Source organism: Aricia agestis, chromosome 3, assembly GCF_905147365.1.
Source record: "Aricia agestis chromosome 3, ilAriAges1.1, whole genome shotgun sequence".
In the NCBI taxonomy this organism is placed as follows: domain Eukaryota; kingdom Metazoa; phylum Arthropoda; class Insecta; order Lepidoptera; family Lycaenidae; genus Aricia; species Aricia agestis.
In genome coordinates, this window is record NC_056408.1 from 21,739,431 (window position 1) to 21,752,900 (window position 13,470).

Below are 13,470 nucleotides of genomic sequence, written 5' to 3' on the forward strand. Positions count from 1 at the left end.
TTCACTATATTAGTATAATGCCTAAGTCTTAGGTCCTAAGCTTTATTCACTCAAAAATTTGTTCATCGCACAGGATCCGTTTTCCGTAATAAAACTCATGTCTTTACCATGACTGTAAGTATATTATACACATAGATTAATACGTGGGATAGCCATGCTTCAGCACGAATGGGCCGGCTCGACCGGAGAGATACCACGTTCTCACAGAAAACCGGCGTGAAACAGCGCTTGCGCTGTGTTTCGCCGAGTGAGTGAGTTTACCGGAGGCCCAATCCCCTACCCTATTTCCTTCCCTACCCTCCCCTATTCCCTTCCCTTCCCATCCCTACCCTCCCCTATTGCCCTATTCCCTCTTAAAAGGCCGGCAACGCACCCGCAGCTCTTCTGATGCTGCGAGTGTCCATGGGCGACGGAAGCTGCTTTCCATCAGGTGACCCGTTTGCTCGTTTGTCCCCTTATTTCATAAAAAAAAAAGATAGACTGGCAGTGCATATTAAATTTGTATGGATATTGGATAATGAGAACTACATTATCTTTGCACTAACATGGCCGCAATAAACCGGAAAGAAATGGCTAGCTGTTGTAATAAAAGTATTGTCTAAGTTTCAAGCCCCATTTTCACGGGTAATTCTGTGTGCAATAAATATTTAATAGCAATAAGTATTTAAACAGCATTCCGTTCCGAGAACAGCACAATACACGCGGTGTGCCGATGTATGTACATGTGTCGATAGAGAGCGGGTCGATATAGGTTTTTAACCACAGAAATAAATCAAGATAGAACAGCGACGCGCGTGCGTTGCTAAGGAATCGATCGTGTAAATTTTTGTTTTGCATTTAGTTAGAACAAATAACTTACCCGTGGTAAGAAATACCTCCTTTTGACCGATTCACTTTCGTACTTCTGTTTTTACAATTAGACACTACATAATGAGGCATTTTTGCACAACCGCTCCGGTGTAATCAAGTCGAGACGTGCGCGCTGACTAAATGAACGTTCAACAAATCTTGCTCACTTGTGCAAGATTGAAACAGGCGTACTCCACCCGCTTAGCCATTCTATCTTGATATATTCCTGTGTTTTTAACAGACTCAGAAAAGCAGGTTATATGTTCGTCTGTATAGGTTAGGTTAGTACCTGTATATTTCATTACACGAATTATATGATACCTAGTATTAAGATTTAACCGAACCGAACGGACCGTATGCATACGTCTTGGTGTTCCGTAAAGGAAAAATTATAGTGGTTTTTATCCCGGAAAAATATACGGTTCCCGTACGATAAACATTATGGCGCAACAGATTATCTGGCGTCATCTAGTCAAAATAATAATTTTTTCGCAACAAAACCGTCCCGTCTCTACTCTCTTTATTTCACCGAAATTTAATCTAAATCGGTGAAGAAGTAACAGACAGACACACGCGACGTTCGTATTTAAAATATTTATTTATCATTTTAAATGATCAAGCAGCTTTTACCTGCATATCAGCCATATACAACCACCATATCTCACAGAGTTGCGTGTTCTAATTATTCTCTTTATTAATTTCTTTTGCATTGCTTTTTGGACAGTTAGTTTGTATTAGTAAGGATAGTGTCGATATTTGCCATAATCTCAACGTTACATCGGTTTAATTCCCATTTGTCATTTTAGTTTTATGGATACGGTCAGAGGGCATGCGTCGCGGGCATGCCTCATGTCCGCTGTTGACTGCGCTATAACGCATGCCCTTGACGAACAGAAAAAGGCACAGCGTGGACAAAACTATTCGTCGCGTCGTGTCAGAGCACCTATGGCCCTACCCCGGCTTTATTAGTTCACGCCAATCAGCCGCGCTCACAATGCACTTCGACGAAACCCGACCCGCAACACACACAGACAAACACACAAACACACAGACACACTAGTAGATACAGCAGACGTATTGGCAGACAGACAGACGGCATGTTAAGTTTACGTATTAATTACTCATAGATTCCTAGTGAAAAGACTTTCGGTTCCAAACGTGAAGAGATAACAGTTAACTGACAGACAGACTTGCTATTACGATTTACATATTATTTAAAAATGAAATAGGTACATGAAATATTATGCAATAAATCTGGGGGCCAAGCTTTTTAGCAAAGCTAGGCACGGCGCGGCCGTACCATACTTTTCTTGAAGCGGTTCGCGGCTATTTCACACCCCCTTTATCTTCGATGTTAACAACGCTAGGGATTTTTCTATTTCTCTAGTGCTCATTGCCAAGCCACTGTACTAATTATAAAATAAAGAAATCTATTGATACATTTACTGAATGTTGATTTAAATTATAAAATAAGTTGAAGGCTTGGCTTGGATGTGATCTAAAAACTTTTTACTACAGGAGTATTAAGGCTATGCAATATTTTGCTTGGCTTCTTTTACAATTTATGTTTTTGGTGGGATAGTATTTACGTTTTAATTTTTATATGTCCTTTTTTAGGTCTTAGGCTGCCTTCTTATTTTGTCGCGAGTAGTGCGGCAGCCGCGCGACTTCTATACTAAAACGAGCCTACTCGCGACTTAATGTGTCTTAAAGATGTATCTCTATCCATACCTATCTAAATCGTTTCCGAAGATTAAGCGAAAGGAGAAAACAGTCCAACACACGTAGATCTATAGAAAGTCAAACTTTCGCATTCATTACAATGGATGGATAGGGATGAGTATTGATGAGTATTGATGAGTATTGATTCTAATAGTAAAAATATAGAACCACAGAAGACAGAAGGAATGTGAAAATTTTTCTTCACGCAGAAACCGCTGAACCGATTTTGCTGGAATTACAATGAAATGTAACTGGAATGGCATGGAAAGACTGAGTCCCGGGAAGAGACATAGGATAGCTTTTATCCCGCATAAATGTACGGTTCCCGCTCGTTAAACTAGCTTTGGCGCAACCGTGTTGCAGGCGTCATTATAATATTATGTCAAAACCCTCCTCAGCCTCCCAGAATCGGAGATGAGCAGATAGTGTAGTGTCTGATGGTCTGACAGTGTCGGGTGTCGCCACCTGGTCGGCCGCAGGTGCTGTTTTGCATATCGCTGTTTTGTAATTCGATCGACATCTTCGGATATCTAATGCGAATCTATCTACAGATTAATATATCTACATTCTACAGCTATGTAAGAGTTTTTGAAAGCTAAACTTATAAACTTATGCCGATTGGGGATTGATGGGTTTGTTTTAGACTAGCGTCAATTTGTGTTGTCATACAATCTTTGACCGCTTATTGGGATTTTAGCTTAATCCTAAAGATCCTATAGATTCTAGAACCGTGACCTAAAGAACCTAGAGAACCTAGAGAACCTAGAGAATAGAGACAACGTTCCTTATGCGTAGGTTAATTTGGCTAACTAAAATAGGAAAAGCAGATGAAAAACAGCCAATATTAATTTACTCCATTTTCCTAACGTTACAACGTTTATTCTTTTTCGAGAATCCGGAATCGAACCGCGCATCTATCATATACACATCGTACATCAATTTGAGCCTTGTCACGAGGTAGTAGAGTTGATAATCGAACGCCAAAACCGTTGATTCTTCATACGTGCTGGAGTGCTTTTGAGTCAGCTCTTCTGAGCCGTCAGCAGTCAGCACAGCGGTCGTGGAGTCGCGTGCGGTCTTTTTGTTTATTTCGCAAAATATTTTACAATTACAAGTACATATGTGATACAATCACGTATGATGCCGACGGTGTTGTAGATCATCACGGAAAGTGTATTTGAATCGATCGCAATTAAGAAAATTAAATATCTGGCCATATTTTCTGTAACTAGCTAAAATCCGAGCTCTGTGAGGGCTCGCGTCGTTTTTCTGCGTGGTAATAATTTTTAAGATAGTTTTTTTAATATTTTAATAGTTTAAGCAAACCTTGACTGACCGACGATAACACATCTAGATATAAATAAAAATTACTTACTAAGTAAGCACAAATCAATGCGTGATAGTTTTTCCGTAAAGTGTACCACAAAAGTGCTCAGGGTGTGGGATATACTATAGGATTAGGAGGACTATACCTCCGTATAATTAAAAAAAATATTGCTAGATTTGTAATAGATCCAGGAGATCTAGAGAGATGTCTATCAGACACAGGACTCCGTCCACGACCGGCCGGTCTACCTCAAAAGACCCGGACTATTTTCTACTAACGTATTTTGTTGTATTAATGTATTATGTAACTCCTAGTTAGTTCTTACTCCTAAACTTACACTGAAATATGTTGAGATAACTTAAAAAAAAGTATGTATATTTTGTCTTGACTCTTGAACGTTTATAACCAACAATATTCTAGTTTCTTTATGAAACAATGTTACAAGGTGACAAACGATTTAGAATTTTTATATCTTGGCAAAATATTAAATGTTGGCACCGCTCAACGCAACTCCTGTCCCGCCCGATGGGGGTGCGAACAAAACTGTAATGGCGCGCACCCGACACAAGTAATTGCCACTCGCGCTTGGCAAAAAACTCATACACACTAGCAACACTGTTCGATTAAGTAAGAATCACTTACTTCAAATAAATCTGTGAGTAAGACCATTATTTTTCTTGGTTACTTGTAAGTTAGGTACGAACTTACTAAAAATCTCATCAAAATTAAAAAACCCACCTAGGAAAGCGCCTTTACATTTGTAGGAAACAGCAGATTTTTTTTAAATTGTGTACCTAATAAATAATATTAATAATGTAATCAACTATGTCAATTCCACAACATTATCTGCAAGAGAAGGTCTACACCTATATCAAAGTTTGGTATGTTGGACGACCTTATGTAATATACATAAAGGATATAATATATTTGTATAATGTGAAGTCCCTCCTAATAAGGCCAAATAAGTAAATACATAAAAAACCGCTTGTGAACATAATGACAATCATAATGTCCACTCCAGGCATCCTCCAGTCCTCCACCCTCAATGTCTAATAATCAGGTGTCACTACTTTGCCATTGTTTTTTCATCCCAAAAAACTGTTGACTAAAGAGAAGCGGAGATCAGCTTCCGGCAATTATGAAGGGTATATGAGGTACGAGAACATTATGACGAGTCGTAGCGGAGCGGGCCGCTGTAAATATATCTAGTATTTAGTATTTATTAGTAGCTAGTATCATGTTACTTAAATAAATATAATATCGTGATACTAGATGACGCATTTTCTGATCTCAAGTACATAATTATACGGACGCTCGTACGGTGAAGGAAAACATCGTGAGGAAACCTGTACATAGTGGGTCCCAGACGTATTGGCTAGTTCTTTCCTCTGGACTAGGCCGACTATGTAGCAAGAGTGCCGTATGCGCTTGGGCAACCATACGGACATTTAAATCTTGTCCCAGGCACTACAGTATTTGAGGAGTAGTTACTTCGCTCTGAAAATACTGGATAAATCATCCACAACTCATGCAAAGACCTAGTTAGATGACGCCCATAACTCCTTTGCACCACAATTCGATTATTGCGCGCGGGAACTGGATAAAAAGTATCCTATGTCCTTTCCCGTTTTAATAACTTTTTAATATTCTAAAGTTTATTACGACCCGCTCCGCCTGTCGTAACGTGCGCTTTACTGCGTGTTATAGGTTATAGGGGTGGTTCCGTATGGGGTCGCCTCGATTTTTACGGTGAATTAGTTTTTGTGTTAAATTGGTGTTGTTTTATGCTGACATTTCATACTTTAAGTGCGAAAGTTTCTGGGGCGAAATTTAAGTGTGGAACCCTAATAAGCGCCATTAAAAATTGACTTATAAAAACTCTGTATTTATTATTTTATGTACAAACTACAGTTTAGACTCTAAATAGAGAAGATAATAGTATAGAGTTATTGATAATAGAAAATTTATGTAAATAAAGTATTGACAATAAGTAATCGAATTTTTTACTTAGCAATCGAAAATATAATGATAGATTAAGAGGATACACCAGGGGCTAGAGAAATGAAAAAAAAGTAGGTGTAATATCTATTGCTGTCTCCCTTACCTCGAGCCTCTACCGCAGAACGCGATAGAGACAACTGCAGAAAATCCAGAAAATCAACGATTCGTTGTCCCCTGATTCCTTCTCCAAAACTTAACCGATCTAAGTACTTTTTTCATTAAAGATTAAAAAAAGGCTTGATCTGTGTTCCTATGTTTTGCTTTTTTTGTATAATCTAGCCAAATCTGTTTTCTGGACGTTTGAACACAGCGGAAAATCTGGCCATTTTTTTTGGGTTTTTGAACGTTCATATCTTATTTAATAATTAAATTATGAAAAAAAAGAAAACATAGGGACATTGTATTAGTGGCCGTAGATATTCAGGAAAAAAATTATAACTCTACTATCATTATCCAGGGAGGAAACAGGGGACAACGTTTGTATGGAAAAAAGGGCGGTGTGGACTCCTCTTAATATAGTTACTAGGCTAGAACATTAGTTTCGTTATATTGCTGTCGTAGTTACTTTACTATGATATCGATTTCATAGTCAATATCAAATATCTATAACATGGTTCAGAGTTCTATGAAATCAATACGTATATTGTGGTAAGCAACTAAGGTACGAGTTGCTTTGCTACTTCTAATTATCAAAATATTGAGATTTGAGACACATGCAGCAGCCATCATGGATTTATACTTTAACATCTTGCATGAAGTTTTCTGTTTTGAGAAGCTATTTCCTTTTGCGATCAATATCCAAATCTGTTAGAAAAGCGATCGTCGACCGCTTTTCTAACAGATTTGGATATTTCCACGGAAGAAAGAAATTTCTCTTTACAATAAGCAAAATGTTTTTAACTTTGACTAAAAAGAGGAGTGCCGGGTGCAGAAATAGTTCATCATCGTCAGCCCGGTCTGTGTTGTTTATAGCAACTACCAGTGTATTTCGACGTCGACTGAATATTTTTCATTCTAATAACACTTTTAAGAGTTTCGAATCGGGATTTTTAAGTTTCAAATTTTAACAGTTAAGGGTGAAGCCAAACGAGCGTAATTTTTTAAGTCGTGAGTCGCAGAATTTCAGTCGCGTAAATATATTTTCATACAAACCATGACTCACAAAATTACGCTCGTGTGAATCGCCAGGACTTTTGTATGAAACTGAATGCAGCAGAATTCCTGACAGCCGAAATTCTGCGACTCACAAGTCACAACTCACAAATTACGCTAGTTTGGCGTCACCCTATTACCACAGTATACTACAATAAGCAAAGTAGTTTATCTGGTGTGTTGTTGCAGGGTGGCGTCGCTGACGGGGTACGAGCCGCAGGACCTGATAGAGAAGACGCTGTACCACTACATACACGGCACCGACGTGCTACACATGCGATACTCGCACTGCACGCGTGAGTATACCACCACCAGCCACCTCAGTGTCAGTACTGCTAGCCTCTAAGATGTTACCAGAACATGGTTTTTCACATTTTTATCCCGAGGATGTTACCAGAACATGGCTTTTGACACTTCTAGCCTCGAGGATACTACCAGAACTTGTATAGCATCGAAGTTGTTACTATAATTTGCCCCTAGGGCTGCTGGTTTGTTGCCATAATATATTCTACGTCACAACATAGAAAAGTTACCAAACCTTGCACTGAACCGTCCAACCACCTCCTTACGGTTCTGTTGTTGCTATTCATGCTGTTTAAAAGGATCCGGGCTAGTTAAAGCATTGTTAGGGTTGTCGTACTGCTCATTTGAGACAGGACAGTCTAGTTTAGTGTACGCTATAATTTTATGTTCCAAATGTAAGGGAGACCGGCGATAGTTGACTCTAATATAGAGGAAGGGTTACTAATTCTCAGAAATTTAAGCTATTTGAAAATGTTAAACATTTAGTACTTTACTGAACTCGAAGAACAGTTTTTCGTGGTCCGAGCGATAAAAGTGAGATAAAACTATTTTTAGCGCTAGGGTTGGTACTACTCCGGATACTCGGGGTGGTGGTGTGGAGACACCGCCGCCCATTGCACCGAGTCCTAGAGAGAGAGCCGTGTTGCGCAAGGTGTTCCTGCGCATCGCGGCCCCCCGAGCAGCGGGGTGGTGTCGGGTCTGTAGATGATCGCTGGTACAGTTGCGGTAGGTTCCATCGTACCCGCAACTCTGCCTTAAGCGAGGAGTGGAGCACCATGGGGTTTTAGTGGGTAGACTACAGGACAGGAGTCCCACATACCCCGGCCGATATCCCCAATTTGCCGGGGATGCGTAAAGCATATCCCCATGTTAAAAACAAAAAAAAGGTTGGTACTACTAATATCTATATATCCTGTGTGGCTACTGGCTGGGGGAAATAGTGTAACACGTCATTAGAATTTTTAACTACTAGTCAACCCACTCCCACAGCTGCCTACAGTCAAATATCCCCAGTCTCCCCTACCTTATACGCATTGAAATTGAACGCTATTTCAATAGTCATTAAAATCTGTGACCCAAACCCATCTTTCTCCGCAGTGCTGACGAAGGGCCAGGTGACGTCGCAGTACTACCGGTTCCTGACGAAGTCCGGGGGCTGGGTGTGGATGCAGAGCTACGCCACCATCGTCCACAACTCCCGCTCCTCCAGGCCGCACTGCATCGTGTCCGTCAATTATGTGCTCAGGTATACAGACAGACTGATTTATTTGTTACTAGATGTTGCGCGGAAATTCGGTTAATGTAACAAATGGTATAAATTTTCCAAGATAATAACATAATGTTAAATTGAGAAATTTAAAAAGAACTCAATTCGAAACTCTTAATAGTTTGTCACGCGCCTCAGAATTTAGAATAAAAAAAAATATCCACAGTCGAACATAAATAACCTCCTCCTTTTTGGTAGTCGGTTAAAAATATTGAACATTTCTAGAAATAGAAAAACTCAAATTAACCAGCACTTTGAAGACTAATAATGATGAACTATTGCTAAGGACACTCTCGATCATCTCAGCTTATACATATACAAAAAAAAATGATTAAGTAAGAACATTGCAGCAAATTATTTTATGTGGTTTATTAAAATTTACTATTTTATTCATAGCGAAATAGAAGAAAAACAGCTCATCCTAAGCATCGAGCAGGGCCCCGCCAAGTTGAACCCTGACCCCCCCGCTCCGCCCGCGCCGGCGCCGCACCCCCCCACCGCGCCCCCCCGCGACAAGCTGGCGCCCCCCGAGGGCGAGTTCCCGGCGGAGTTCTACCCCGAGTACACGCTGCCCGCCGTCTACGACCAGGAGGAGTACCAGAACTACGAGATGTTCTACAACGAGGGGTATACGGAGGAGGTTTGTAAAATAATTCAAAAATAAGGTATTTCGCCGGAGACGTACCATCGAGGAAATTGAGGAAATACATTCTTAGGTAGTTGACAGACCAACGTCATTTGGCCGGATCATGTCAATTCAATTGAATTCAATGTTAATTGTGACAGCTGTCGGCTGGGTTTGACGTAACGCGACCAAACTACGTAGGTCCCCATCTGCCTAGGAATCATTTGTCGCAAAAATGTATAGGTACTATGACCCTGTGGTCTACTCTTTAGGCGCCGAATAACTTATGAATCGATCCAGTAGCAAGTTAGATAATAGCGCGCTGCGCGTCCAAATAATTTTCCCCGTTTTTTCCACATTTTCCTGTTTCTTCGCTCCTATCGGTCGCATCGTGATGTTATATAGCCCAAAGCCTTTCTCGTTAAATGGACTATCCAATACGAAAAAAATTTTTCAATTCGAACCAATAAATTCTGAGATTAGGTCGTTCAAACAAACAAACTCTTCCTTGTAACGTAAGAAACAAGAATACATTTGAAGACGTTAATAGTGGAAGAACCAGGTAGTGATTGATAAAAAATTGCTGTTTTTTATGCATAACAATGTTGAAATAAAAAAAAACTGTTGATTTTTTGTGTAGCCAGATATTAAAGCCATGATAAATGGTGATATTAGCCAAATGATGAAGCAGAAAAGTTATACATTTGTTACAAGGTTCATAAAATGTTAGTTATCTGGTTCTTCCACTCACGTCTTCTTTTGTATTTTATCCGACTTCCAAAAAGGAGGTTATATTATAAGAGAGGCTGTGGATATTTTTAATACTATTATTTCTTATCATGTATTTTATCAACAGGTAGTCCAACCGAACTACGTATACCCGGCGAACCAGCGGCCGTTCTCCGCGAGCTCCTCCTCCTGCAGCTCGGTGGAGAGCTCCGAGGTGCAGTACAGCTACACCAACCTGCTGTCCTTCTACGGGGGAGGCGCGGGGGGGTCGCGCGAGTTCGCCCCCCCGCAGGAGGGGTACACTAGCGTTATAGTCGATAATACACAACACTATGGGGCGGTTAATGAGTTTGTGCACTGAGATGTGTGAGGATTGACAAGAGACAGTTTGGCAACATCCAGCTCTTATAATGTTGCGAGTGTCCATGACGATAGTTGCTTTCCATCGGGTGATCTTTGCTCGTTTGCCCAATCATTTTATAAATAAAAAAGTAACATGGTTATGCGCTCTAAGAGTCTAGTGATGTGCAGGATATGTGACGGAGCAATTTTTTGTCTAAATGGCATGATTTCTGTGAATTTTGAAGGACTGTAACTTTTTCCTGAAACTTTTCAGCACAAAAGAGACATCTAGCGGTAAATAGCCGAAACTATAAATCGACAGTTATTTCAACAGGGAACTTAGGTTAGGTTGCACCAGAGGCGTGGTTAAAGTTAAAGTTTAACTAAAGTTATTTTTTTAAGTAAAATATGGCGTCCTTTAGCTTTAACTTTAACCGGAGAAATTCACGTATGAGCGGAGGTAAGGACGCCATATTTAACTTTAACGAAAGATTTGATATTTTGCACTGTAGTTAAAAATAAAGTTAAAACAGTTAAAGTTAAAGTTAGCTGGTGCAACCCAGTCTTAAAGTTCCTGTACGTTACGTACAATATTATGATTTATGGTAAACATTCAAGTACAAGTTTCGGATAAGCAACAGTCAGGTGAAGCTTTGTTGCGCACGTTCCCTATTGAAATAACTGTCAATTAATAGTTTCAGCTATTCACCGCTAGATGTCTCTTTTTGTGCTGAAAAGTTTCAGGTTAAAAAAAGTTAGTCTAAGAGCCAAGTACTCTTTAACAGAACAAAACTCATACTAAAAAATGAGGAATACGTAACAAATATTAAAGTGTATAATAAATAGGATATTATTAAATAATGGAAAATATATCAAGTAGCACTTTTGGCGTGCTTTGTATAAAATGTAATTTAGAGATGTATAGCAAAAACATTATTTATTTTATATATTTTTAGTTCATACTAAGAATTTCTCATACTTTTCTTTATATAATAATTATGCATTTTAATAATATTTTTAGCATATTATTATAATAAAGTTTAACAAAATAATTGTAACAGAGTTGAAACTATGGAAGAAAAACATTACATTTTAATTTAAATATCATTTTAATTTTAAAATCTAAGTATTTTTTTTTTAAAGACGAAAGAGTTTTGCTGGCAAAAATACTATGGAAGCTTACAATATAACATAGTTAAGTTTTCTTTCATTACTACGGCCCAACTCTGCTTATTTAAAGCCAAAATATCAAGTATAGACAATAATAGGCATAGGATTGTAATATTTTGTACAGTATAGATTAAGTACGAATAGAGGCTTTGACATATCTAAAAAATAATTTAAGCTAGCTAGGAATGTAGTTATTTATCTATTTTGTAAATCTACTCTCAATTCAAATTAAAGTTAGGGGGCGTCCACAAATTACGTGAGGTGTCTTAAGTTGGAGACCCCCCCCCCCCCCCGATCTCGGCAAATCTCACTTAATTTTTTTCTTGTTGTTACAAAAAAAACTATTGTACGTATGCTTAAGATTTAATCGTAAGTGTGATCGTAATACGATTAAGGCTGCCTTCATATTACGTCGCAAGCACTGCGGCAGCAGGGCTGCAACCGCGCGACTTATATACAAAAGACTTTTTTATAGAAAGACTCTTTTGTATAAAAGTCGCGCGTAATTTGTGGACACTCAAAAAATGAAAAGGTTATTTATTCCATATTTTGTAAATTAGGAAATAATTATTATTATACTCAATTATTATTTTCTACTTTTTACTTATTTAAAATTATTATACAAAGTAACGAGGCAAAGAATTCATAATTTTGTCATTTTTATGAAGTTTTGTGCCTCGACTTGCTTTAGTAAGATTTCTAGACTTTTCTAATCTTGCCTATTTTTAGTTTAATTGTTTCATAGAAATAAAATACATTATTTAGTTCCTGGTTGCTGTATGACCTTTTATATAATATATCATATTAAATTAGCATCCCAAGTTTTAAGATTGTCCCATTACTTACAATCAGGATAGTGGTATACGAAGTACGTAATACAATATAATAATTATATTTTTATATTACCACATAACGTCTTTAGCGGCCGCCCTCAGAGATTTTTACGAATAGGTAAACTTAATAAAGAGCTTGACAGAAAGTGTATCCAGTTTATGTCTAAATTAAAGTTAACTAATCATTAAATGTCTCTGAGGCAGCGCTGTCAGGCAGCTATTTAATTATTATTTTAAGGTGGATCACATTTTATAATAGCTACTAACGATTTTTCTTAAATAATTTGTAATGATAATTAATTCAGGTATAATATTAAAATTAATGTTATACAGGTAATTATTAATTTTTATTTGACAAGTGTCTAAATACTGTGGATCAGTATTCTTATTTATTTTTAAATTTATACAATACACTGAGTATAAATATAATATAATACATTGTCCCCCTTTCGAATAAAAATAATTCGACGATGCACAAGCTATTATGTTATTTTGGAAAATACGGATGACAGACAACTAAAATATGATGTCTGTTAAGTATTATTTGCCTAATCATTCTTATATTTATTTAGGTTAAAATAAATTGTAGAATGTGTGGTATCGTTTTAGGAAGGGTTTACAGTCACTTCTGAGAGTTTGCTAGTCTATAATTGTATATAAATAGATGTAACTGTACTACTATTAAGTTCTTATATACTTATAACTTGGTAATACATTTATTTAAAGGTATTAAATATATTATTAAATTTTTTACTGCGTTTTAATTGGTCCATATTATCATTAATATACTTATAAGTAATTAATTAATTATAATTCTCCAGTAAGTTAGTTAGTCTAACTCTGAGCTACTTATCAAAAGATGGCGCTACAAAAATACTTTTAGTTCTTAACATAATATATAACACGTCAATAGATGTCACTATTTTGCGAGTATACTTCGGCAAAGAAAATAGAACGCGGCCATTCTTCTTATCAACAATTTTTATTTCGACAACAAGTTTCTTGTTTTTATTTCCATCTTTTTAATTTATTTCATCCTATAAAGCAGCCAACAAAATTTAGGTTGTAGGAAAAATCAAACATGGTCCTTCTCTCTTCACACTCACGCCCGTCTTTCATATGCCAGTTGAAAAAGGACAACGCGGAATCA

At 37.7% G+C, this 13,470-nt stretch overlaps 1 protein-coding gene across 2 annotated transcripts in view; it reads left to right on the forward strand.

Moving 5' to 3' along the window:
* LOC121725384 (single-minded homolog 1) overlaps window positions 1-10,708 on the forward strand; it is a 44,615-nt gene extending 33,907 nt beyond the window's left edge. For both annotated transcript variants that reach the window (XM_042112291.1, XM_042112290.1), the window contains exons 7-10: window positions 7,241-7,347; window positions 8,453-8,600; window positions 9,018-9,261; window positions 10,103-10,708. In XM_042112291.1, the coding sequence (XP_041968225.1) occupies window positions 7,241-7,347; window positions 8,453-8,600; window positions 9,018-9,261; window positions 10,103-10,336 (733 nt within the window). In that variant the 3' untranslated portion in view covers window positions 10,337-10,708. The remainder of the gene's footprint in view (window positions 1-7,240; window positions 7,348-8,452; window positions 8,601-9,017; window positions 9,262-10,102) is intronic.
* The last annotated feature ends 2,762 nt before the right edge of the window (window positions 10,709-13,470 follow it).